Raw genomic sequence first — 26,429 nt, 5'->3', positions numbered from 1 at the left:
TGTCCTCTCACCTCGGGGGAGCCAGCACTGGAGGTCTTTATACCTGCATGGTGCGAAAGGTTATGGAGTGATTCTTCAACATAAAGTGTAGATCGCTCAGCTTGATGTTTCTGACAGTGGGAAATATTCATGCTACAGTTTATGGAACGTAGTTCAGAAGAGGAATTATTCTGTGTCAGGGGAAAAAGCGGCTGTATCGATACATGCAGTACAGTATTCATCATTTATTTAATAAATATTCCTGACTTTTGTCAGTCAGTTCAGAGAATCATGTTACACTGTGTGCTACAGAGCCTTCGTCTACAGTAGGTCACCTTCAATAACAGGATGTGCAAAAACTGATTACTAAGCTTGTCTTTATCGGATGACATGGTACCCATGCAATCATTGGAGAATGTATCTATTATTTTCTCCTGGCCACTCACTGCTGGGGCCTGAATAAATATTGGTGGCCGTCCTCTGCAGCGAATACGCAATAGGAAACTTTTTCCACTCTGTGTTACCAGGCAACAGCTAAACGAGTGACTCAGGAAAGGGAACAGAGAAGCTGACTCACTGAACGGCGTGACGGACGAATGCAAAAGGCAGGCACACACACGCACACACACACACATACACACATATACACACACACACACATACACACACACACACATACGCACACGCACACACACATACACATACACATACACACATACACACACACATACACACGCACACGCACACGCACACACGCACACATAGACATACACACACACACACACACATGCACACATCACATGCACACACGCACACATACACACACACACAGTGGACTATAATCTCCCTCTCTCTTATCTCATGGATTAGCACCTCACTGTGTGACAGGTGTGTGTAGAGTGTATGAGGGAAGCACCCACAAGACCCCACAAAGGCCCCTCCCAACAGCCCTTATACACATAGACACTGTTCACACACACACACACACACAGACACACACACACACACATACGCATGCACGCACACGCACACACACACACACACACACAGAACACAATGGGACACACATAACGCTACAGTACAAACAAAATAAGTGACCACTAAAAGACAATAGCATTACTGACACCTATATATGTCACTATAGATGCAGTGATTATTCAAACACAACAACGTCTGGGTTTGGTTGATTCCCAGAGTGATGGTTCACTGTAACACAATGCAATGGTCACACACCATTGACCATAGTACAGTAGTAAAGCCATAACTACATAACCATACCATTGGTTGTCAGCGCTGGTTTGTTCCACCACGACCAGACCCCTGCTTGGGTAACCAATAAGCTCGGGGTCCATCCAACGAAAGGACACAGCTAGCTCCACCCCTGAGGTGGTGTAACTCTGTCAGATGCACACAATCCCCCCAACACATGTCACATGATGTACACCAAGTAAAGCCAAACAAGTCAGTCCACATGCTTTATCATCACACCCTGATGTGCTGCAACATCCTGATACAATGGCCTGTCTCGAACACTATCTACTATCTAAGTGTCTTTCTCACTCAGTTACTTTGGAGAGAAATAGGGTCTGCAAGTCATACCTTGTGTTCTGACGGCCCCATTCCAAATCCAACTGCCTCACACTCCAATGGTCTATTCCGTGAGGAGAGAGCAGCTCTGCAGAACCAAGCCGCTGGAGGAGAGAAAAGACAGAAGGGAAAAGGGAGTGAGCCAAGAAAAGTGAGAAGTGAGAGAGGAGAGGGAAACTACTGTATGGGGAGAAACAAGAGGAAGCTGACCAGGGAGAAAGAGAGAGAGAGAGGGAGAGAGAGAGAGAGAGAGAGAGAGAGAGAGAGAGAGAGAGAGAGAGAGAGAGAGAATAGAGAGACAGGAGAGAACAGTGAGATAGAGGTGAGCACTGAGGAAAGGACGAAGAGCTGACATACAGCCTACAGTATACTGTCTGTCCCATGGGCATTTGCAGGAGCAGAGCAGTGTGGGTAGATCGATCAATAGCTTGTCTAATGTAACAGAGCTTCATCAGCCAGAGGACGGCAGAAAGCCACCTAGAGGCTGTTCCACTCGACCTGCTCTCCCAAGCCTGACAGAAAACGTGGTGTGCAACTCTAATCGTCACTACATTGCGTTTTGTAGGGCTTGCCTCAGGATGAATTCACTGCCTGTGCCTCTTTATGACCCCTCGTGCCTTTGGACCATTTAAGGACCCTTCCCCGACTCTGGGCTTGTATAGCAAGGCTGTAAACACCACCCTCTAGTGGTTAAATTGAGAATAGCAGTCAGTTTTGTCCATGTTAAGCAGGAGAGGTGAGAGAGAGGCGAGCAGTTACACTGCTGCCCTCATGTGATAGCACTTCCAAAATGCATATGTTTGGATATCTCACATATTAAATATTCATCATACACAAGTCGCATATGAAATAGTCGTATCACACGAGGTAGGGCAATCATTACAGAATTTGTATACTCAGCACACATGAAGAAAACTACACTAAACTTTCATTAACCATATTATCTCCCATGTAGAGTTTAAAGGGTGAATGGTCGCTATAGCTCTCCCCCTGGCAACAAAATCACTGATGCTGGAGTTCCGTTTGACACACTCAAACAGCATCAGGATATTGTTCCCAGGGAGAAACACACGCTCAGGTCCGCTCAGGTCCAGAACTAAAGAGACAAATGAAGGGAAAGAGGCGATGAGAGAGAGATGAGAGATGGACAGATGGTGGTTCATTCAGATGGAGGGGTAGCTTGCATTTCACCTTGGCCCCCCCTTGTATGTTTCTTTAACAGACAGACACAGTGAGGGGTGCCTTTCACCATCCCCCGCTCCCTTACAACCTCCCTCCCTCCCTCCCTCCCTCCCTCTCTCTTTCCCTCCCTCCTTCTCTCCCTCGCTCGCCCTGTATAGCCCAGGCATCAAGTGGCCTAGCCTGCAAATCCTGGGCCTTGAGTCAGGTCAGCCAAGATGCATAGACAGATAGCTGACACTTTTTCCACTGGACTTAGCAGCATGGTGCATATGATATCTGCATGTACTGAGAAACTGCCTTGCTTAAAGAGGAAGTGTTACAGTAGCAACTGTTGATTCTATAGTTGGTTTGTGATGAATGTACGATATTATAGGTTCAAAATGTCCACTTATACTCATCATCTAATGACACTGCAACCTTTGGATAATGTATAAATCGACAATATTATCTTTTTGTGAGTTATCAATGAAAGTACTGAGGTGGCATGCGTTGAAGGCGGTAGCCGCCTTTGCTCCGGTGTAGAGTTAGCTGTTACATTCCGTAATTTACTGTTGTGTTTCTAAGTGGAGCAAAGCACAGAATATCCCTTCTCCACTGGCCCACATGCTATTCATACTCTCTGTAATGACTGCAAAGTCTATTTCTTCCCGCCAGCCAGCCCCTCTCCCCATGTCTTCAACTGTTGATGACAGTCCAGAGAAATACATCAATCCCACCATGCACTGCAACACCCAGACACTTGTCCATTTGAAGATCCTAGTGGGCGGACTGAGAGGGCCAATTGTGGACCATGTCCTCTTACCCGAGAAGGGGAGGGGGGTGGGGGGAGTGGGGAGGGGGATGGGGGGTGGGGGGAGTGGGGAGTGGGGAGGGGGGTGGGAGGAGTGGGAGGGGGGTGGGGGGAGTGGGAGGGGGGTGGGGGGAGGGGGGTGGGGGGAGTGGGGAGTGGGGAGGGGGGTGGGGGGAGTGGGGAGGGGGGGGGACTTCAAGCTCAAGCTCCAGCTCCAACTTTACAGTATTCTAATTGGGTTGGCCGTGAGTTTTAGCTACACCAATTGAGTTGTAACACACGCACACACACAAAAAAAAAAACTATCCTTTTACACTGGAGGTGCAGAATCATCATATCCAGCCTGCAGACGAGAAGTGACACCAAACAATCCGTGAGAGGGGGGTAATTGGAACCCGCTTGGGCTTATTCTGAGCATGCAAAAGAGACGCCCAAGACTCCGAGCACATGGCGCTCTCCGCTGCCCAGACCAGCACAGCACCCTGGGTAAAAAAACGAAAATGAAACAGCCAGTCAGGTTACTGGCTGCACTGCCTGCAGCCTTTATTTGGACACGTCAGGAGAGGGCTTCTTGTGTCAGCTTTTGGGGGGTTAAAAGGAAACGGGACACTGAAATAACTGAAGGCACAGTGGTAAATATGTCAGAGTTGTGTACATATTTGCACAAGGGGGCATGGCTTCAAAAGCAATAAAAAGTGATCTCTCCACTGTCTTTGCTATATCAACGGTGTAATAAGACAACGTCTGAATTTCCAAATACAGCAACCATACCAACCACAGCCACTGAGCAGCCCTTCATTCTGCTTTGAAGGAGATATCTTGTCATTCCAAGTACTACAGTATTACCCTAAGCTCCGACTGATGACAATATCAGATTCTACGGGTAATTTTCCTTTGACTAAATAATTAGCTGAAGATTATTGGGCCTGTTTGCTGACAGAGTGCCTTTAATGTGATGCCATAAATCTGTGATTTATCTCTGAGAGTTGATAATATGTTTATGAGCCTCTGTTGACAGTAGTACACCTGCTCTTCCCCTGTTGAGAGTTGGGAATTGGTGCCAGTGGCCACTTTGAGCGTATATGTTTGTGGTGAGGGGGGACAGGATGTATCAAAGGACCTAAGCATGTGTGTGTGTGTGTGTGTGTGTGTGTGTGTGTGTGTGTGTGTGTGTGTGTGTGTGTGTGTGTGTGTGTGTGTGTGTGTGTGTGCATGAGAGGTTGAGCAAGAAGTGATGAGTGGGGCCAACTGAGGTTAACCTATCTGTATGTATTTCCGGGTGCATTGTGAACATGGTTTACTAGGAAAAAGAGTTGATCGCTACATTGTTCTCAGAATACAGAATTCCCATTATGCTGAAGTAGTGTGAAGGTGTATTCATGGAAACTACAATATAAGACCCTGTTTGTCAAACACATTGATGCTATTGATAGTGTCACAGTTAAATTGACTAAAGCAATTGTTTTATCAAGAATGATCATCGTACAATCAAATCAACATCATATTACCATAGTGGTGAACCTCAAACCCCAATGAAGAGCTGAGAGATGAGGTGATAATAAATCTGAGTATGTATTACATTACCGTTACAGTTGGTATTTGCTGTGGAGGTGGCTGTTGCCAGTAGGAACTCTCCAGTCCTGCATCCTCTCCTAGGGAAAGCGTGAGTCCTCACAGTGAGCTCTTGATCCCCTATTTAAACATAATCAAATGAATTCCAAAGAACAGGAAATCTGAAAATATACCACAGGAAATCTCTATCTCCTGCCCCAGGATGAGGGCTTCCACTTATAACTATGTTACTGCAGGTCAAGGGTCACAGCACCAGATGAGAGTCACATCAATATGAAGAGTACTGTCAGAGCATTTTCAATGTGATTGGCTGGGAATACGAGAGGAATAGAAAAACATGAATGTTATCATTATTGGATTGATCAGTGAATGACTGAGGTTATCATTAGTTCTTACTCAACACCACCCACAAAACCCTGACCCTGACAAGTGTAAAACACAAGTAAGAAGTTCAAAAATCAATGATTTCACTATCTTGCTGAAAAAAAAGATAGAATCGCCGTTGTCAAACTCGAATGATGAAAATCCTCTCTCCAAACCCATTCAATGACAATATCACACCACTAGGAGGCAGTGTGGAAACCCACCTCCTCACACACAGACTTTACTCTGACTGTGGAAGTAGACCTTATATGGACTTAGACGTCTAATAGATTATGCTGTATGCCGTGTCACAGACATTTAAAAATAAAAGCGCGCCATCTCGGTCTGTACCAGCCCGCTGCCCGCCACTGTGCCAGTGGCAGCAGGATCAAGTGACGGTACACAGTTTGAACAGGAACACACACTTCAGGCGACACTTGCCCAGGACATACCTGCCAGTGTTGGAGAATTACAAGACACATTTAACTTGTAACACCCCCACGCTGTAGAGGTTTCAAAGGAGCTGATTCAGGAAGATGGTAGGTTTGAGACGTCTCTGAGTGTACCGCAGACGGTTGAATGACGACAGTGCAGAGAAGGTATGCTCATCTTTGTGTATCACGGAGACATGTGTACAGATCAGACGGCATTGGCAATGTTAAACGCACAACAATAAAATGACAACATCCTCAAAGTCATTATGAAGTTTATGAGATTGTAAAGACATATATATTAAGTATGTATTAAATATCATCCGATTTGCTGGTCTTGGTGTTGTCTAGGGGTGATAGGGGGGTGCGAGGGTGGAGGTTAGTTTGTGAAAAGTGAAGTTCTCCATGAGCAGAGGGGGGAGTTGAGGGGCTTGCAGTGATACTGTAGGACCTTGCATGCAGAGGACCTGGTTGAAGACAGGGGGGGTCATTCATATTATGCGCAAGTCTCACTGCTAACATACGATATGTGATCACATCTGAAATACAGAGCTCTTAATTCTAACAGCTCTCTCTCTCTGGCCTTTCTGACTTGTGTACCTCTGAGTACATCAAAGAATACTATAATGACTAAGAATAACATTTACAATTTTCCATTTAACGACCGTTACCTAACCCTAACCCATCAACCAGCCAAAGTGATAGTGATAGTGCTAAAGATACGTAACGATTCTTTCCATGTGATATACCATTGCGGTCTGCAGCTGTGCCTTATAAAGGTAGGCTATGGTTGGATTGAATGCATGTGCCTACACTGACCTTTTCATGTACTGTAATCAAACCGAGAGAACAGCTTACAACAAACTGATATTTCAGCAATAATATAGAGCCAAGCGGGGAGACGCTAAATACACAACCACTGAGAAATCTGCTTGTGACGCCAAGTGGTAGAGGGCTGCAGGGAAAGTGTTGAAAACCAAGACCGTGAACTCTGACCTGTATACACACACACACACACACACACACACACAGACACACACACTCACACACACACACACACACACACACACACACACACACACACACCTCAGCTCCTCCCTTTCCATCACGGGCAGCTGAAGTCCTCGCCTGGTACAAGGTGTTTATTGCGTGTTGGGTTTGACCCCACATCGACAAACCGTTCACTCCCAGTGCAGTAACCACGATCAGATAGAAGCGGCAGACTCATCTGAGCCGCTAACCTTGAGCGACAGCGAGAGTAGGTTGAGTACTGTGAAACAGTGACATGGTTTCAGTGGGGTCCAGGCCAAAGTCAGATTGACCAGCCCTGTTCAGCTCTACCGGATCATCCTCCTATGTCTCGCTTCAGAACAGAACCGTGTCCATCATGCAAAGTGATGCATCCCTAACCCCCCTCAAGACCCCCACCACCACCACCACCACTTCACAGTGCCCTCCCCCACAATCCTCACATCTTCCAAGGGGCCCAGGGGAGTCCCTGAGATACTCCCCCTCCCTCTTGCTCCATCCTACCAGCCCCATGAGAAAGACTGTCACTCAGTCTGTCACAATGTCATAAGCCCACTGGCATTCAGGAGACTCTACTCCAGTTGCATGGTGCAACGATATTTCGGTCCAAAATACATTGAGTCAGGGTAACCCCTGGTTACCACTTAAACAGATAGGAAACAGAGATCGGCCGACGGGTGGCCTGGCAAAGGTACCCCGGCTAAAACTATAAAGTATATCTTTAGTTTATAACAACATTATTATTGGAATTATCACATTTCAATACACATTAAAGTTTGATTCACTCCAACATGGTTCAGCAGCCATATCTCGTAGGAGAGCCTAGACGCCTGTCTGACACTTTCCAGATTCAATCTCATTATATATACTCCAGATAATATACAAAGTCCTAATCTCCAAGCATTATATAAAATGTACATACAGTATATGTATATGTATGCTATATGCTGCATGGATTTGAAGATTTTAGACAGGTGTCTGGTTAAACCAGAGTAATGACCATCATGTCTTTACTACCCTACTTCTGAGAATGAAGAGTGTGAGAGCCAATGAGGTACCACGCACCATGCTTACACAGAGAAACAGAAACGGATCCTAATGCCTTCATACTACAGAAGGGTGGAGAGGCAAACAGAGGGAATAGAGAAAAAGAGAAAGGCAGGAAGGGAGAGAGAGAGGCAGGGAGGGAGGGAGGGAGGGAGAGTGAGAGAGAAAGAGAGGGACAAGACTGAGAGAAAAAGAGAGAGAGAGAGAGAGAGAGTGTGTGTGTGTGTGTGTGAGAGAGAGTATATGAGACAGACAGAGAGAGCTGCTGTGTTTTTGGCATTCACTACAACCCATCCACACACACCTGCTGGGTGAGGGGACGGGGGGAGGGGGGGTGGAGAAGGGAAACCTGACACACAATAGTTTAATGACCATCAGGGAACTAACGTCAGCCTGCGTTACACAACCAGACGTAGTCCAGTGACCTCATACTAGCAGAGGGCGGTGTGTGGAGGAGTCCTTAGAGACACTGACTGGGCATGTGTGTCTGCTACATTGCTCCCAGGCTAAAGTACAGTGTATAGAGCTCTACATTTACTATGTTTGGACTTTTGGGGACAGTGCAGTCAGGCGACTGGTATTCCTGGAAGTTAATTTGATTTGAGTCGGAGAAACGTGCAGTAATTAGAACACTGTGTCTAGTTTTTATGTGGTTCCAGTGGATTTATAGCTGCAAGAAGTGGGTCGGGGACCAGGTCAGTCCAGGGCTCCAATGTGCACTCACACACACACACACACACACACACACACTGACGCACACACATACCCACACACACACACACACATACCCACACTTACGCACACACATACCCACACTTACACACACGCACACACACACACACACACATACCCACACTTACACACACGCACACACACACACACACACATACACTTGGCTCGAGTGATTGATGTCAAAGTAAAGGAGAGGCGAGGGGAGAGAAATAAAACTGTTGGGAGGTAAGGTGGGGGAGAAGAGGGGGGTAGAAGTGAGGGAGGGGGCGTCTTTGCTGAATCTGAGAGCACCATCGGCATGCCCCCAACCACAGCTGCTCAGATAGAAATAGCCAGAGATGTAAACTGAGCCCAACAGAAAAGAGGAGCAATCACTTTACTCAGGATGGACGGAGGGAGAACTCCTTCTCTCTTCTCTTGCTCTATACCTCCCTCTTTCTTCTCTCAAAGAGGCCCAGCGTTTAAAACATTACTTACTTACATTACTACAATTGTTTAAAACTGTAAAAAGCAGGGATCCTGATTATACTTCACAAATGCAATGATAAAACCATGTCTACAGTACAACATGGAATTAACTAAGTTCTTGAGCTGATCAAAATGTCCAAATGAATCAAAATGTCCATATGTGTGCATCTCACAAATGAACCACTCTTAGAAACATCAGAGATCATTCTCCTCTAAATTACAGATTTTATCCGTGCAAGTTTTGGTTCTGTCCGCAGTACTCAAACCGGAGGGAGGTACGGTACATATTCTATGACCTATTTCAATATATAAGATCCCAAACCCAGGGAGTGGCGAAGGGCTGCAGGTCTAACCCTGGCTGTAAGAGGAGCAGGCTGGCCTGAACACCACGGCAGCTGAGACTGGAGCTCCACTGTCAGAGAGGGAGAGGGGGAGAGCTATGCCAATAAGACCCTCAAACAGAGAGGAGTCAGCACACCAAAATAGATCCAAACAATCCAAGCAAGGCATGCGTCGATTAAAACAACTATGTAGCAATTACCCTTGAGGGATATATAGGAGATCCCTCAGGAGGCTAATATGTTTTGCTATCAGGAATATTAGGGGTACGGTATGTGTCTTTTATATTCAGCTGAGGTAGCCAGCGTGCCATAATGTTTAAGTATTTGTGTCTCCATAGTAAGCAATTATCCAGAGCACTTATTCTGCCCTACAAACCCCAAGGGAGTGACCCAGGGCCATGCTGTTATTACATAAAGCTATTTTAATGAAAGATAAATGAGGAATAAATCAACAAACACACAAGTTCCAATATCAAAACGAGGCTACTTGAAATTATTCAAATGAGTTTATTTTATAAGGCATTCTACAAACCAAAGCAATTCAGCTTTGTCCATTCTCTTTCGAAAATGAATTTCAGGTCAACACTACACAAAGGCAAGACATAGAATTTGAAATAAAATCCAATAGGATCAGTTTGCGTTCCCACTCACCACCATGGGTCTGAACTGTAAGTGGAAGAAGCTCCGTCTCCTGCCTGGTCCCATTGTCTGTCCGCCACAAGCACTAACCACCACACTGGCTGCTGCTGAGCCCTCCTGGACCCCACCAAGCTGCACCTGACAAGGACATGATCACCACAATAACCTCCACAGACCAAAACATAAATCTCTGCATGCACAAGTCCATTGACCCATCCCTTCCCCTCTCCATCTCTTCCCCATCCCCCTTTCCTCCTCTCCTCCATCACACAGGAAGCCTGGTCTTCCTGAAAACAAGCGGTGCAGCATGGAAAGGGACAAGGCCACAGGGGCAGGTATTGGGGGAGAGGATGTTTGTGCCATTCCTCTGGGCCCCCCCCCCCGGCTGCAAGGCCTACTGTCGTCCATCCTGAGGAAGCCAGGTGACGTCACCAGAGCCCAGAGGAGCTTCACAGACCCAACTACAGACCAACCACAGACCAACCACAGGCCCGCACGTGCTCGCTGGCAGGCCAGCAGTGACGCAGACACCATTGCTCCAGGGAGGGGCAGATATCAACAATTGCCCTGCACATGGGAGCGATAAAGTTGTGTAGTCTTATTATTGGAATGGTCAGAGTAGAATAAGTCAACTTTCCCAACTCTTTCATTTGAGTGAGTTAAATATCTATGAAGAAAACATCACAGAGGCATGAGTAGAGGTACAGTATGTTTGTCTCTCTCCTGGTTGATGTTGAGCTACTCAGGAAACATGGCACATTGCTAAGCGACCATTATCCATTTCCTAATACATAATTACAAAGGGCCTGGCCACCTGTGAGTCTTTGAGTACTTCAGCTGGTGCATGGACAAAAACACAGTCATTTATCTATCTGCCACTAATGTCTGTGTCCCTGGCTGGCTGTCCCACGACAGAGACCAGGGGAGGCTGGTGGAGGTAGATATCGGAGGATGGTGGAGATAATATGTGTAGTCTAGTAATGTGTAGTAATATTGTATATTATAGTGTGGCCTGGAATCAAAACGTAATGTTATCATGCTAACGAGCCAGCTAGGGTCGAAACATTGTCCTTGCAACAAACAGTCCACTTTTAGGCCCAGCAACCAGTGTGCAGATTTAAATGTATTTCATGTTTTTTTCTATAAAGGTCATTATTCAAATCACTGGGAAATTAAATGATCCCATTCACAGCCAGTGCAGGTGATAGTGATCCTAGCCACAGCCATGGGGTGGGGGGGCAAATAAAACTGGCTCCAAAGAATAACAGGATGTTTATAGTCCTGAGGAGACACTGTGCCAGAGAGAGAGAGAGCACCGGCTGCAACGCTATAAGGAAGCAACCAGAACAGAGAGAGAGGGGATGTGAAGAGTGAGAGCAGGCCAACCAGGCAGCATCTGGCCAAACCAAATATAACCTCTGTCTTCTGTTTACTTGTCTAATGACTCCTGTTCTTAACGCCTTCCCTTCTGTCTACAGGGGGAAACACACACACACACACACACACACACACACACAAAACAGGGTTAGGGTTAGGGTTAGGGTTTTGTTGAAGCTTCTGCAAGCTTATAGTATGTTGTAAATGAAGAATGACTTTCAATGAAAAAACGATGAAAATAGACAACTATGGCCTACTATTTATATTTGAACATCGGCACAGACACACTAAACACTATGTCTTCACAGGGCAATTCAGAAATAGGAAGCAATACGGTATTCTGTTTAGCTTCAGAGCTGCACAAAGGTATTGTACTGTATGTCAGTTGAAGATCAAAGTGGGCACTGAGGGTCAGCTGCAGCTGACAGGGAAACAATGGCGCTTTCTGACACCATGGCATAAGTCCAGTCTCCTCTCTTCAGTGGCTTTCTTCTCGCCATCAGCAAGGATACAGAAGGCTGTAGTTTCCACCAGACATCCTCAACATGGCCATCACAGATTTCCTTGCAGCGTCAGATATAACTTCAGCTATCAATGCTTGCAAAGGTATGGACAAAACATTTTGAGTGTTTGAACTTTGGCCTCACACTGTCGACCAATAAGCAGAGCCATTGAACGATCTACGTCGTCTTATCCGCGGCTCTGCCAATCAATTTCGAGGACTGTTTCAATGTCAACAGTCAAAGTCAAAGTGGGTTTATTGTCACACACTCTGCGAGTAGAGAAGTGAAATGCTTAGGTTATGCAGGGCGTCACAACAACACATGTGGTTTGGTTAAGCTTTCCAGAGATGCTCCCATTGTTTTCTGTGTTCTTGTCAGTCTCATTGTGGGGTCTAGAATGCAAAGACAGATATATGAAGCCTCCCAGTCAATGATGTTTAATAAAGTTATCAAATTAAACTTTTCCTTTGGTAAGTTTTCATTGTGCATTGTCCATTTTTATTTCTAGCAAATGATTCCTTCAGCCCAAGGACCTTTTTTAAAACTGTGGGGTTGTCGAAGAAGTCTCCGGCTGAGATTGAGAGGGTGTTTAAAGTCCTGGACCAGGACAAGAGCGGCTTTATCGAACAGGATGAGTTACAGTTGAGTCTCAAACTGATAGAGATGTCTCTGCCGGATCTTTACCCTTACACTTCTAGACAATAAAAAAATGTTTTGGGATATTTTTCAAACACATTTCAATCAATTTTATAAACACCCTTTAATCCCACCCCCCCGCCCCCGCCCCCACCATTTACTGTATGTACATGGGGAGGCAGGTGGAGGCAGAAATTGGAGGACAGGCTCATTGTAATGCATCAGGTATCAGGAATACACACGTCTGAATGTCTGTCCTTCGATTTCACACATGTGATATACTGTATATATATGTGAGATAGTTATATATATATATATATATATATATATATATATATACCATTCCTCATTCCATTCCATGCATTACCATGAGTCCGTCCTCCAATGTCTCCCTCCAGCAGCCTCCCCTGATGTACTGTGAAATGACCTCTGCTGGTTTGTGTTTTATCCCCCTGTCATGTTGTGCCCTCTAGGTTGTTCCTACAGAACTTCTCTAAGGGGGCGCGACCTCTAACAGCAGCTGAGACCAGAGCCTTCCTTCAGGCTGCAGACATGGATGGGGACGGCAAGATTGGCTGGGAAGGTAGGGTCACTAGGCAACCAGTCAAATGCAACAGCCACTTGGAATATAGTTATGGGATGAAGATCACATTACAAACCAGTTTGGAAGGTGAGTATAACCTATGTTTTGAATACTGAATAAACACATTTAATTTTGGTTTGTTTGTCTCTTTCAGAGTTCTCCACTCTTGTGAAGTCTTCATAAAGCCTATACAGCCTTCAATGCGTTTCGATCGTGATGGAAAGATGAGGTCTTTTCTTTTTTTATGTTTAGCTTGAGGGCATAAACTGTAGCATCGGCTTACTGCCCTCTTGGACATGTCCAGCCTAGTGCAGTGTGATGTAGTTTTGATGAAAAATATGATATTGTAAACCAATACAAATAAATGGTGTTTGAATTAACCCTTGCCTACAGCTGTCTTGTGTGATGGAACATTTATAAATAAATGTGTGTTTGACCATAAATATGAAGGCACCTGTCTTCGTATGACAGTCTGTGATGTGTCCTGGCGATGTCCTTGACAGCCTGCTCGGTCTGGGGTGAATATGAGCATGTGGCACAGTGAAAATAGTCGAGTCAACAGAAGTGTATATTCCTCTCATGTGCCTCCAACAACCATAGATCATCCTAAGTCATTTTCTTCTCATGATGTATGTGACATTAAGCAATATTGCAGGCGAAGCCACAAGGCTTAGGTTACTACTCATAACTCCCATGGCATACAGTAGCAGCCTTTTAACTGTCAAAATCTTTTTTTTTAATTCTATCAACAACAATGTTTAAAAATGTGAATGCTGTAAATGAGACTGTAATTGAAATGAGAGCTTAGTTAAGAGCGATTCATCTTGTGGACAAATATGAGAAAACACCTCAGGCATCACAATTGTAATCTGAAGATGACGTTTTCATTTGCCATTAAGTAGGCCTATAAAGTTCCATAAATACATTATATTAATATTGTTTTAATTTCACCTTTTAGTTTTAATTTCACCTTTTCTCACGCAATTTGATCATTGAAGGTGGGCGATGGGGATCAGTTATAGCATGAAAACATGAATAAGAATGTTCATAAATCATATGAAATCAAATAATCATAATAATCATAATAATGTATTTGCTTAAATTATACGGACTTCTCAGAACCAAAAGGGCCACATTGCAGATAAGAGGAGTCCTATTACTAAGAAAACGCATTGCAGGCATTATTTTTACCGTTAACATGCGAATAGGTCGAGCAGCCTGAAGGCTCAAAAATGCCCCTCTTGCGTTTCACACAAGGACTGCATCCCCGTTCGAACGGTTTAAAAATAGCACAATTTGACTACTAGACACATTCTTCCAAAAACGAACCTAAGCATTTGGTGTGCGTTACACCTTGAAGGGCGAGAGTATAAAATGAAGAGCCGAGAGCCACTACCCTCATCCGGCCTTCAACTGAGATACAGCACTCCTCTCGACTCTAATCGCCCAAAGGTGAGTTCCTCTCGACGGACTGATGCAGTGTGACAGCATAGGCCTATAACCCTTGCATCTTCCGATGTCAAAGACAAGCGAAGATTGTTTTCCTTTTTTTTTTATGCCCTCGGAATACACCGAAAATGGAACAGTTTCTACATGGAATTCCTTTTGGAGTTTAAAAGCAAAATGGGACTGCAAGCACTAAATCATCAAAGCTTACCTGATTGATGCTGTGGGACCTACTGTATGCTGTTTGTACCATGGGTGACGTGGAATTTCACTAAGGAATGACCGTCACTAAATGATTCAACTCTTCTCTCTCTAAATAATTATTTCAATATCAGTGAAAGTTAGAAGCCTACTGTTAGAGAAAGACTCGTGTTTGAGAGATTCAAAGAGGCTGCATAGTTCACAGATATTTGAGAGAGAGAGAAGGAGGGATGAGAATATACATGTTGACCAGGCTAATAGGTCAAGAGTATGGCCTGGTAGTTCAGAGGCCTACAATGCAGCCATGCATAGGCATTGGGGCCTCTGCCTTAGAACCATTCTCTGTGAAGCAGAGAAGCATTCCATAGTTCCATGACTGAACCAATGCTTGTTATTTGTAATTCAAAATGAAAGATGTTCAGTCTACATGCCTGAATATTCCACCTTCTTGGTAGTTACTAGGGAGTAATATAATTAGTATGATTAGTCATGATTATTCAGAAAATGAGCCTATTTAATTTGTGATGAATGTCAATTTGATTCTTCTTTCTTCTCTTTCTCAGAAAAATTGACAATGGCATTCGCCGGGATTCTCAAGGAGGCTGACATCGCCGCAGCCATCAAGGAGTGCGCAGGTGTGTTCCTATAAACTGACCTCTGCAACTGGCAGTCTATACCAAAGCTAAGCCCCTACATGGCATGATCATATTGCCTCATGGTTTACATGTGGCAACCATACTAAAAACGGAACACTGTATGAATTATATTTTATATAATATAATAAACTAAAGGATCTTAGGTTTCCTCACAGCACTCAAACTTAAAAATGCTTACTTGATCATTTTGTTAAAGTAAAGGGTTTATGCAAGGGTTAGATGAGCTCGAAGAAGTTATGTTGAAGTAACCACTGCTTTCCCCCCCCAGCTGCTGACTCCTTCAAGCACAAGGCCTTCTTCGTCAAGGTCGGTCTGGCCGGCAAGTCCGCTGAGGAGGTGAAGAAAGCCTTCTTCGTCATTGACCAGGACAAGAGTGGCTTCATTGAGGAGGAGGAGCTCAAGTAAGTCTCATACTTAACTTGCCAAATGGTATTACAGAACCAAAAATACTAGAAATCAATACCTGTGCATATCTTGACTATCCCTTGCTCTTGACTGACTGAAGATTACCTTATATAACTCTCATATCCTTTAGATCGCTGAAGGGTAATTTAAAACCACCATTTAACTGAAATGAATACCAATGCATATTTTGTCTATTCCCATCTGGCTATACCAGGACCACAGGGGCCAAAAAAGGTCAATGTAACTAAGACAGATAAACGAGTAAAAGTACCAAATAGAAAAAGTATAAACATTTAATAGAGTCCTCGTAGAAAATAATGGACTGAATTGAATAGTGATTTAGTGAAACTGAACACCCTGCTAACCAATTCTCTGTGTTTGCGTCCAGGCTCTTCCTCCAGGTCTTCGCTGCCGGTGCCAGAGCCTTGACAGACGCAGAGACCAAAGCCTTCCTGAAGGCTGGTGACGTTGATGGTGACGGCATGATTGGAGTTGATGGTATGACATTACACACAATGCTTCTACACTATTAGCATAGCTCCTAGTAAGCTTGATTGCTTCTGGATCTAACAACTCTATAATGTTGCCTTGCCAAATGGCAAGTTGGCTACAGTAGAAACACACTGACACATGGAATGTTAATGTTTTCAATAATACGATAATATATGATGCTATTATGCAAATATACTAATGTCTGCCATATAATATTGAAATTGAATGCCTTTATTATGTATTTACTAGAAAATCTATTAACCATAATCATTAGTTTAACTATCTAAATTGAGATATGTACAATAACGAATTATAAATATGTTATTAAACATTCAAAAAGCATTCACATGTAAAAATACAAAAAAATACAAAAAAACATCCATTGTATTGAAATGAATAGTATTTATCCCTTGAAAATGTCTCACCATATGATCTTCTTTCTTCTTTCTGCCCACAGAGTTCGCCACCTTGGTGAAGGCATAAGTGATCATAGGCCCCCTTTTCAATAAATCCAGAGTCGAGCTGTCCTCCTGGCCCTTGCCTGTCAAATACTATATCTTTTTTATATTCATTTTATTTATGAATGTCGCTGCAGACTGTTTTGACTGTAACCCCACACCCCCAAAGCGTGTTTACTGTTCATGTTTTTTAAATACGTTTTATGTTCACATTCAGCAGTGTGCAAAACATTACGATCTACTTTGCACTTTTTGAAATGGAAATAAATTTACATTTGGATTAATATCTGCTTATGCTTTTCATTTTCAACATTGAGCACCACACATGAGGAACTACTATACTGTATTCACTGAGTGTATTACACTACTGAAATATAGGACTAATATATAACAGTTTAACAGCTGAAGCATACAGCATACCAACCAAACTGGGATTTGACATGGGGCTCTCTCAACCACCCTTTACGCCAAAGTAATTGTCTCCTACATATACAACATTAGATGGTCTTATTAACCTGAGGTTGAAATAGCAGGATCTGCCACCCGGGCTTAAAGAGATAGCTGCTCTATGCTGGCGCACATTCAGTAAAGGAGTGCCTGACCTTTTTTGAATGTATTCCACAGGGGGTGGGCAGAGGATACCTTGCATATGCTCAGTAGGAGCAAGGACTAGGAGCAGGACTGGAGCCAGCGCACAGCTCGGGTTTCAGACCTCCCCAGTTACAGAGAATTTGTCAATGAGGCACATTTATTAAGGACCCTAGCTCAGATAGCTACTGACAGAGTGACATACAATACGGGCTAGTTCTATTTATGTTGAGAGAAGCGAACAAATCATACTCTGAATAATTAGTTGAAGCAATGTATTTACAATTTACAACGCACCGGATAAGAACATGCTTTACAACTTGGTGACAAAGTACAGGGGAGGAATTTGGACCGGGATGTCCCACAATAGTATAAGTCTTTTGTGGTTACAGACCTCGTTTGACCACTATAGACCATGGGTCAGGGTTTGAACTGTGTATTTTTATTTTTATTCTGTAGGCAAACACCTGATCTAGTTCTGTTTTCATCTCTCCTTTGTTTAAGGTTGATTCGTCTTCCCAGCTGCTGGGTGGGTCAGGTCAGGTTTAGCCTCTACACACCAGTAGGGGTCAGGTTTAGCCTCTACACACCAGTAGGGGTCAGGTTTAGCCTCTACACACCTGTAAGGGTCAGGTTTAGCCTCTACACACCTGTAAGGGTCAGGTTTAGCCTCTACACACCTGTAGTGGTCAGGTCTAACCTCTACACACCAGGGGGGGTATTCCATCAATGTTGCTGAAGGAAAGTCCAGTCTTATTTTTGATAAGTCTTGTGAGACTCATCAAAATAAGCCTGGATTTTCCTTTAGTGACGTTGATGGAATACCCCCCTGTAGGGTCAGGGATGAGGATCGGAGTTAGAAACATGACAGACCTGTATTCTGTCTGATATAAATCAGACAATCCACCTCTAGGACTATGGAAAAACAATAGAACAAAACAATAGAAAGAATAGAAATTGAACGACAACAATCAATGTATTTCAAATGTACATAAATGTATCATGCTGCGTCTTTTTGTTTACTTTCACAATGACAACAGGTGCATCTCAACACTGCTATCAGCTGCACATTGTCCTGACCTTAAAGGCACACTCTGGGATATGACGTCACGCCTGTGAAAAGAGAGCAACTTTCATCAAAGATAGTACAGTGAACAAGAGGAAAGTAGAGCGTCCACTTGTTTCACTGCTCTCCGACATAAGATGGCAGAGCACATGCACCAATATTTTCCTCCCTTCTCTGAAATTAGGATTTCAGGTTTCTTTGCTCTGTCGCAACACGCTCTATTCTCTTGTCTGTTGCATCTCCAGTTTTGAAAGTCTCTGACAGCGTCACCACACTCATTTTGCTATGACATATCCCAGAGTCTACCTTTAAGCTTGAATATAGCCAAAACCATAGTAACAACAGACAAAAGTCAAGTCAACATATCTACTGTTGTCTACTTAATAATTAATTAATTTAAAATAATAAATAAATAATTACTGTTTAGCAAGATAGTATGATCTACTGTGAGTACAGTGTAACAGTGCTCTTCCCAGATGTGGATGATTAAATGATAATGACAGTATCATCTTCCACTATTCCCATAAATAGCACCATAGCCATAATGAGGAATGGCCTTGATTAGAGGGACAACAAAACCAAACAGCCCTTAATTAGATACAGCTGATGATTGACTCAATATCCAATTAAACCATTGGAATGGGTGCCCCCCCTTCCCCCCAGACGTTGTCATGGATAGGTATTCCAAACATAAGAGACATTAATATGCATGAATATGATAATATTCATCAATGAATATGCAAATATTAGCCTGTTATAAGCTATTATGTTTTCATACTCAAATATAAAACACACAAATACAAGAATACAAAGAATACAGTGTGTCCAGAAAAATGATGAGATGGCACTATTGACGATGACGTTCCTTCCTCGTTGACGTCCTTTTTGCGAGATGGAAACCCACTTCATCAACGTGGTCAACCAAAGTGGCCCAAATCTCATCAGAGGCTCTCCTGGGTCGTCTTGGTGGTCCTCTTGCTCTTGCTCATCCTCCTCCTCTGACTCTCACACCTCTCGCTTTACCTTTCTCTGCAAAGTTGGCATCCATTGTTCTCCATCACAGGAGAGCTCACCTTTTATTGCTAAAGCTATGATTGCTAATTCAAAAGCAATAGGTGTTTGCCCATATGAGGAGTGTGATTGTGTGATTGGTCGTTTGAGTTTAGCGTTCTGAATGGTAGTGGTTTCCATGGTAACCATATTTCTGCAGAATTCGTGTGAGATAAGGTAGGCTACACAAGTTTCAGGTTTTGAAATCATTCGTTTTTCGAGAATATATATATTTATATATATCACGGGGGCTCACGGGAGGTCACCTTTTGTTCGATACAAGAAAGCGACGCAATTAATTCCTGAGATTTTACGCATACCAATTTACGCACCAGTTTATTCTCACCAAAACTACAGTTCACTGAGGGAGCGAGCCGGTCGTAAATTGTTGACATTTAAAGTGTCAATCTAGCAGTTGGTGTTTTCCGTCTCAAGTTCTTTATCTGATTAGGTCATTAACATCTGCGCAGAACTGCGCATATTAATTGGACATATTAATTTACTACTAAACAGAGACCATTGCGCACAGCAATGCGCGCAATCACTTTTACAGAGCTAAACCAACAAAAGCATGTCAAAATGTCCACATAAGTCCAACCTCGTTTATAGTAACTTTGCAGTAACTTTGCTCATTTACCTTTCTTACGTCCACAAGGTTCTGCGCAAGGTTCTGATCCAAATCTCTTATACCAGCAGAGGGTATATTTAATCTATACCAGCAGCACATACTGTATATTATTAGCCTAATGGAATATTAAGCACTTTTGCATACACGTTCCTTTTAAGCATCTTCATTTATGTACATAAATAGAACGGACTGGACTGGACACACTTTTCAACCAACTGCTTTGCAAGAGGTGTCAATTACATAGTAGAAGTATATAAGGTGGTGTGCTTGTGCAGGGGGCTTACTGTAGTTGCCAGATTCATTTTTTTTTTCAAATCTATTCTTACAGACAACCTTAAGGTGAGTTTCTTTGTAGAGGAATAAATCTTCAGACAGATCAACAAGACTTTCGCTTGTATTTTCAACAATTCTATCTGCACACCACCCAGTGGAACAGAGCATGGATAAAGGTTAACATTAAAACTACAGAAATTGAAAATGTTGCCTTTGGACCCAAGCAACCCAAGGATCCAAATGGAAGGACATGCACCAACTGCAAGGGAGATGTATTATATTGCTCTGCAAATCTGCGTTTTGGAGAAGTGGACTATTTCTGATATATATGTGAACCTAATTATAGCTAACTAACAAAAGGAGGAACTCTGACATATAGTATATGGTTTCAGTATTAACTGAATTATAACAATGCCATTACGAAATACCAATAAGTGTTACACTTATTGAACTGGCAGTATAGAAGGTGTCAAGTCTCCCAATCATACTCGGATGACATCATGATATCAACGGGCTATTCGTCAACCGTCGACTGAGAAAACTAAGAAAATAGATTTTTATTTTTATTTAAAAAAAATATATATCGAAATAATGTCTTCTCTTGTCCCCCAGCTAAAAATGGCATTCGCCGGTGTTCTGACCGATGCTAACATCGCTGCAGCCCTTGCTGGGTGCCAAGGTAAAACCCTTACAGATGCTAAATATGAATATTACATTACATTACAATCCACCACAAAGACTCAAACAACACTAAAAACATCACACAAGTGTGAACATTTATTTTAATCTATTTTCTTTTTCCTTTTTTAATGTTATTACTATGCCAATGTAACTTTAGGGCCCTGCAGGAAATGTTTGGGGTTGGGCAGAAATGTGTAAAAAAAAGGGGGGAAAAAAGAAGAAAATCAACATGTTTAATCATATTGTATTGTGTAACTTTTGAATAAAAATACTTGGGGGAAAAAAAAAAATCACACAAAGCAGAGATGTCGACGTAACCACTGGTTTCCCCCCACAGCTGCTGACTCCTTCAACCACAAGGAGTTCTTCGTCAAGGTCGGTCTGACTGGCAAGTCCGCTGCAGACGTGGAGAAAGCCTTCTACATCATTGACCAGGACAAGAGCGGCTTCATTGAGGAGGATGAGCTCAAGTAGGCACCTGTCACCTTAGATTGTCACCGTACACCTGCTTTATTATTCTGGTGTAACACTATGCTCTCTCTCTCTCTCTCTCTCTCTCTCTCTCTCTCTCCCTCTCTCTCTCTCTCTCTCCCTCTCTCCCTCTCTCTCTCTTTCTCCCTCTCTCTCTCTCTCTCTCTCTCTCTCCCTCTCTCTCTCTCTCTCTCTCTCTCTCTCTCTCTCTCTCTCTCTCTCTCTTCTCTCTCTCTCTCTCTCTCTCTCTCTCTCTCTCTCTCTCTCTCTCTCTCTCTCTCTCTCTCTCTCTCTCTCTCTCTCTCTCTCTCTCTCTCTCTACCTGGCTTGAATTTCACCACATTGTTTCCCAAAATGGTTAGTCATTGGAAGACCCAATGATGAGTTGCGAATGATTAAGTTTAAGACTGGTCTCTAAAAAGAAACATTGATTCACCCAGACTTTGACTTGTTTGTATTTTGGCACAATTAACAACTTTTAGTTTAGTTTGCCTATAATGGTTTATAATAAAGTCTCCTGACTAAAGTGTCGTTGCTTGTTTGTTCTCCATCCAGGCTGTTCCTGCAGAACTTCTCTGCGGGTGCCAGAGCCCTGACCGACGCCGAGACCACGGCTTTCCTGAAGGCCGGCGACATTGATGGTGATGGCAAAATTGGAGTTGAAGGTGAGAAATATTCCTTTGATCACAATAGGCCTACTTTTATGGGAAAAGTGTTCCCCTATTATACATCTCAGAAACAGAAACTGAAAGTATCAATATCAATTATTGAATAATTTATATCCTTAACCTCCATGTTCACCCCTTGCAGAGTTCGGTGACATGATGAAGGCATAAATATGAAATGACCAACACGCTCCAGAGGAACAACTTGGGCCAAGACCTCAACTCAACTCACTACTTTTATACACGTGGCTTTGACACGCCTGCCGAATGCATTGATATATATATATAGTCCGAATGTCCTCTCTCCACCCATGCTGCAACTCTCTGTCCACTAGATGTAATGTAAATGTAGTATGGTTTTGTCTCTCCTGTCGTTAATAATATGAGTGTTGCTTACTGTCAAATCAATTATGCACTTTTCGGTAAACTGAAGAAACTGACGATAATAAAAGAAACTTTCTTTTTCAATAATGTGCATGTTTCACCTTTCTTGAGTTGCCTGATCTTATCCACCTCATTTTTCTGGTTTTCTGCTCGAAATGACATGCCCACAGTGAATATAGAATATCTCCACAATCACAAGGGCCTTCATAACGATATTGTTATCAAATGAAAGCTAACACCTGTGGGGTGGCTGTAGAAAAAAAAATCTATGTTACTGTGTCAGAGCAAATAGAGCTAGAACATTATAAAACATCTCAAATTCAGTCTCCGCCTAAAAAAACAACAGCTTTTACAGTGAATATCACCTTGGAAACCTGATGACGAAGCCCAAATCATCTAGGAATCAGTACTCCAGGGTCTTATTAGTACTTGTGCCAAAGTCGATGCTAGTAATCAGGGCCGCTTGGGAGATATGCGAGGCCCTGTGCGAAGTCAGATTTGCGAGGCCTTTTTTTTTTTTTTTTTGTATTGGAGGATTTATTTTTATTTTTATTATTATTATTTTTAAAATTAGATTTAGATACACAATACATATGTATCCGAGGCCTTTTATAATGATGTAGGCTACTGTTATAACCGCGCGACACGCACGCACCGATATATTGCAAGAAATGCGCTCACATGCTGTGCTGATAGACAATAGCATATCTACTTATTTAGATAGTTTACAACCATGTTTGTTTCATTTCAAACCTTATACCCTCGTATACCTTATACCTTATACTTCATTTCAAACCTTATACCCTCATTTCAAACCTTTATACTCGTAAAGGATTAGGATTTAGGATAAAGCAGTCATCATACCCAACATTAAATACGCACAAGCCATTATTGACATGAATAGAGATGTTACTCACCACCATGTAGGCCTATCCATGTTGAAAAGCTTACAGCAAAAGCAAAAAGACATGTCCCGTTTTTGAGAGTACACAAGCCACTTTCTTTCTATTTTTTCCCCATTTGGTAGTTTTCGGAGAAATAAAGTTTCACTAAAGTTCCTGTTCTCATTATTTTTAGGATAACTAAATCCAGGTTTCATCTTTGGGGGACCTCTTCTAATGATCACTTCTGTAACTGTAGAGTCCATATGTACCGGCCAATTTACCAGGATCATCATACATGACATATCTAACACCGTAGGCTCGTCTTGCGTTCCATCACTCTCAGCCCTGCTGCTGCTCTGAGTAGCTCCATCTTCCGCCTCCGTATCCTCTACTTCGCCACTCCTGACCATCATCACCTGGGGCTGGGCAGCCCCACTGCTGCCGGTGTAGCAGTTGTCCTCCTCCACCTCAGAGACATCATCTTTGCCTCTCAGGGGGGGCTGTGCCGTGCTACTACTAGCATTGCTAGTGCTAGCAGTAACGTTAGCTTCTTCGGTGCTAACGGGAGCCTCACTTGTTTTTAGAACGAACCTCTAAGCGAGGCCCTGAAGCCTTCCTTTCTTTTATTTGTATTTCTTTTTTCAGCACCCGATTAACATTTCTTCCTCGGTCTCGTTCCCTCTGCATTTTGTCCGTTGCACTAAGCAGTCACTATGCACAACAAGTGTCAACGCGCGGCCAAAAATTCTTTTCACGTTTCACGTAAGGTGTCATAGGGGGAAATTACTTTTTTCTGTTGCTAAGAATCTCCCTGTCCTACAGGTATGCTAGATTTTAGATGTATGATTGACTATGATTATCACATGTGTGAACATTTAGAAATGTATTAAAGGCAAAAATAATAATATGGTCCCTTGCCTGGCGCTTTGGAGGGCCTCGCCAGCCAGGGTACAAAAAATAACAAATTTTTTTTTTTTTTTTTTTTTTTTTTTTTACCCTGCCTCACGCGAGGCCCTCCAAAGCGCGAGGCCCTGTGCCACCGCCCCAGCTAGCCCCCCCTTAAAGCGGCCCTGCTAGTAATGTGAGCAAATGCAACTTTGTACCTGTTTTAGTACAGGTATGTTTAGGCGGACACCTATATGTTTAGGTCATTTGGAGATTTGTTGGCACCATCTTTGACCTTTGACCTTTCTCATGTATCAGATTTCTTTTTTCTTTTTTGGGGATTTTTTTGGGTTGGCCGACCAATGGTATGGAAATTCGGCGTTGAAACCGGACATGACACATTCTCCAGTTGGAGAAAACTGGATGTGACTTAGGCCGTGTTTACCGTCTCGGGGGGAAAATGGTGGCATCGTATAGCATGCAAAGTTGTGAAAAAAATGTGATATCGATGAAGAGAATTGATCGAGGTAAACTCTTTATATCACTTCGGATCCACCTGTGGGTCCGTTGGCTCCTATGCTCACCACATGATCCCACTGCAACGAATGTTGTCACCACCTCACGTTAAAGGTTCTGCATCGATAGAAGTAAACGACCACTAGATGGTGATCCAGTCAAATGATCCCAGAAGGTTTTCGGGAGAGAAAAGTGATCTCAGGAGTAGATTGAAGTGGGTCACGTTGACACCGTTCCAATTACTGTTGTTTTTCAGCTGTTCTTGGGGTGACAGTTTCGCACCCGTTTATTTGCATGTTTATTTAAAATGTTAGTGTTTTTGTCCTAGATGGAGTTGTGCAAAATAATGTTCCCTGCAGGATTCCACGAATCAACACGACTACAATCCAATCGCATCCGCTCGAAAGGTTACAACGGAGGAGGCTGTCAAAGGATGTATAATTTGGTTAGGGCTTGTCTTGAAGAGAGTTAGAATAATTTGATCCTAATTAGGCTGTGTTTTCTTTTGCTGACTGGAGTCATCAGAGATGTTGCTGTGTCAGATGTTTTACGTGTCTCATGGTTACAAATCCTCAACTCCGGAAAGCTGGTTGTCTTAGTGACCAGGTCTATTCCCCTGCACAGTAGTCCAGATATCATCCGGTCTGCGGGCTAATTGAAATTGAAAACGGTATATGTTTAACCCAACAGTGAAACGGAACCTTCCAGGCTGTAATCATGAGTGTTCAGTAGCCTAACCCATGCAGATAAGTTTACAACAGTAGCCTAATACTGAAAACATTCTTAGTTGTTCTATTTTCTAGTTAAGTTTGTATTCATTCTCGTATTTGTCAACAAAAAAAGCACATTATAAGAGAGAGAAAATCTAAATAATAATAATAATAATAATAATAATAATACTGTTATGGCATTTGTAGACGGATATTAGAATATCATGAGACGATATAGCGGATGATCAGCCTGCTAAGAGTTGTTTATTTATAGAATATCAGAGGAATCCATACATTTTGTAATTAACGCATATTTTGTAATTAACGTAGGCCTATATTTTTCTCTCTCCAGAGATGGAGACTAATGAACGAATTAACTGTTTGCTGTACCTCTGAGGAATTGTTCATAATGTTAGGAGAGGATGTGTGTGTGTGTGTGTGTGTGTGTGTGTGTGTGTGTGTGTGTGTGTGTGTGTGTGTGTGTGTGTGTGTGTGTGTGTGTGTGTGTGTGTGTGTGTGTGTGTGTGTGTGTGTGTGTGTGTGAGAGAGAGAGAGAGAGAGAGGGGGAGAGAGAGAGAGGGGGGCGTAAAACCCTTGTTATGCAGCCAGCTATAGTATAAGGGCAGTAAAGGTGTCCCAGCCCATCTGCATGCGCGCAGGTAGCCCGAGGCAGGTATAAATAGTAGCCTAAAGGTTAATTAGTTAGGTAAG

General features: G+C 43.0%; 3 protein-coding genes across 3 annotated transcripts; all 3 read left to right on the top strand.

The window, feature by feature from the left end:
* Positions 1 to 12,082: 12,082 nt before the first annotated feature.
* On the top strand, positions 12,083 to 13,442 carry LOC308167393 (parvalbumin, thymic-like; the record flags this gene model as incomplete). Its single annotated transcript, XM_080541808.1, has 4 exons — positions 12,083 to 12,143; positions 12,549 to 12,681; positions 13,150 to 13,259; positions 13,414 to 13,442. 4 exons carry the CDS (start codon positions 12,083 to 12,085, stop codon positions 13,440 to 13,442), a joined length of 333 nt encoding a protein of 110 aa, XP_080397934.1.
* Positions 13,443 to 15,480: 2,038 nt separating this feature from the next.
* Positions 15,481 to 16,942, top strand: LOC308167827 (parvalbumin beta 2; the record flags this gene model as incomplete). Its single annotated transcript, XM_080542305.1, has 4 exons — positions 15,481 to 15,541; positions 15,831 to 15,963; positions 16,356 to 16,465; positions 16,917 to 16,942. The coding sequence occupies 4 exons, from the start codon at positions 15,481 to 15,483 to the stop codon at positions 16,940 to 16,942; spliced, it is 330 nt and encodes a 109-aa protein (XP_080398431.1).
* A 4,198-nt stretch (positions 16,943 to 21,140) lies between these two features.
* LOC308167826 (parvalbumin beta 3-like) lies at positions 21,141 to 22,510 on the top strand (the record flags this gene model as incomplete). The annotated part of the gene is made up of 4 exons (XM_080542304.1): positions 21,141 to 21,201; positions 21,541 to 21,673; positions 22,230 to 22,339; positions 22,485 to 22,510. The coding sequence occupies 4 exons, from the start codon at positions 21,141 to 21,143 to the stop codon at positions 22,508 to 22,510; spliced, it is 330 nt and encodes a 109-aa protein (XP_080398430.1).
* Positions 22,511 to 26,429: the final 3,919 nt, after the last annotated feature.

The sequence above is a fragment of the Nansenia antarctica genome (assembly GCF_963989245.1).
Source record: "Nansenia antarctica genome assembly, chromosome: 11".
Classification (NCBI taxonomy): domain Eukaryota; kingdom Metazoa; phylum Chordata; class Actinopteri; order Argentiniformes; family Microstomatidae; genus Nansenia; species Nansenia antarctica.
The sequence above is the reverse complement of the archived record's forward strand: the minus strand, read 5'-3'. Positions and strand labels throughout refer to the sequence as shown.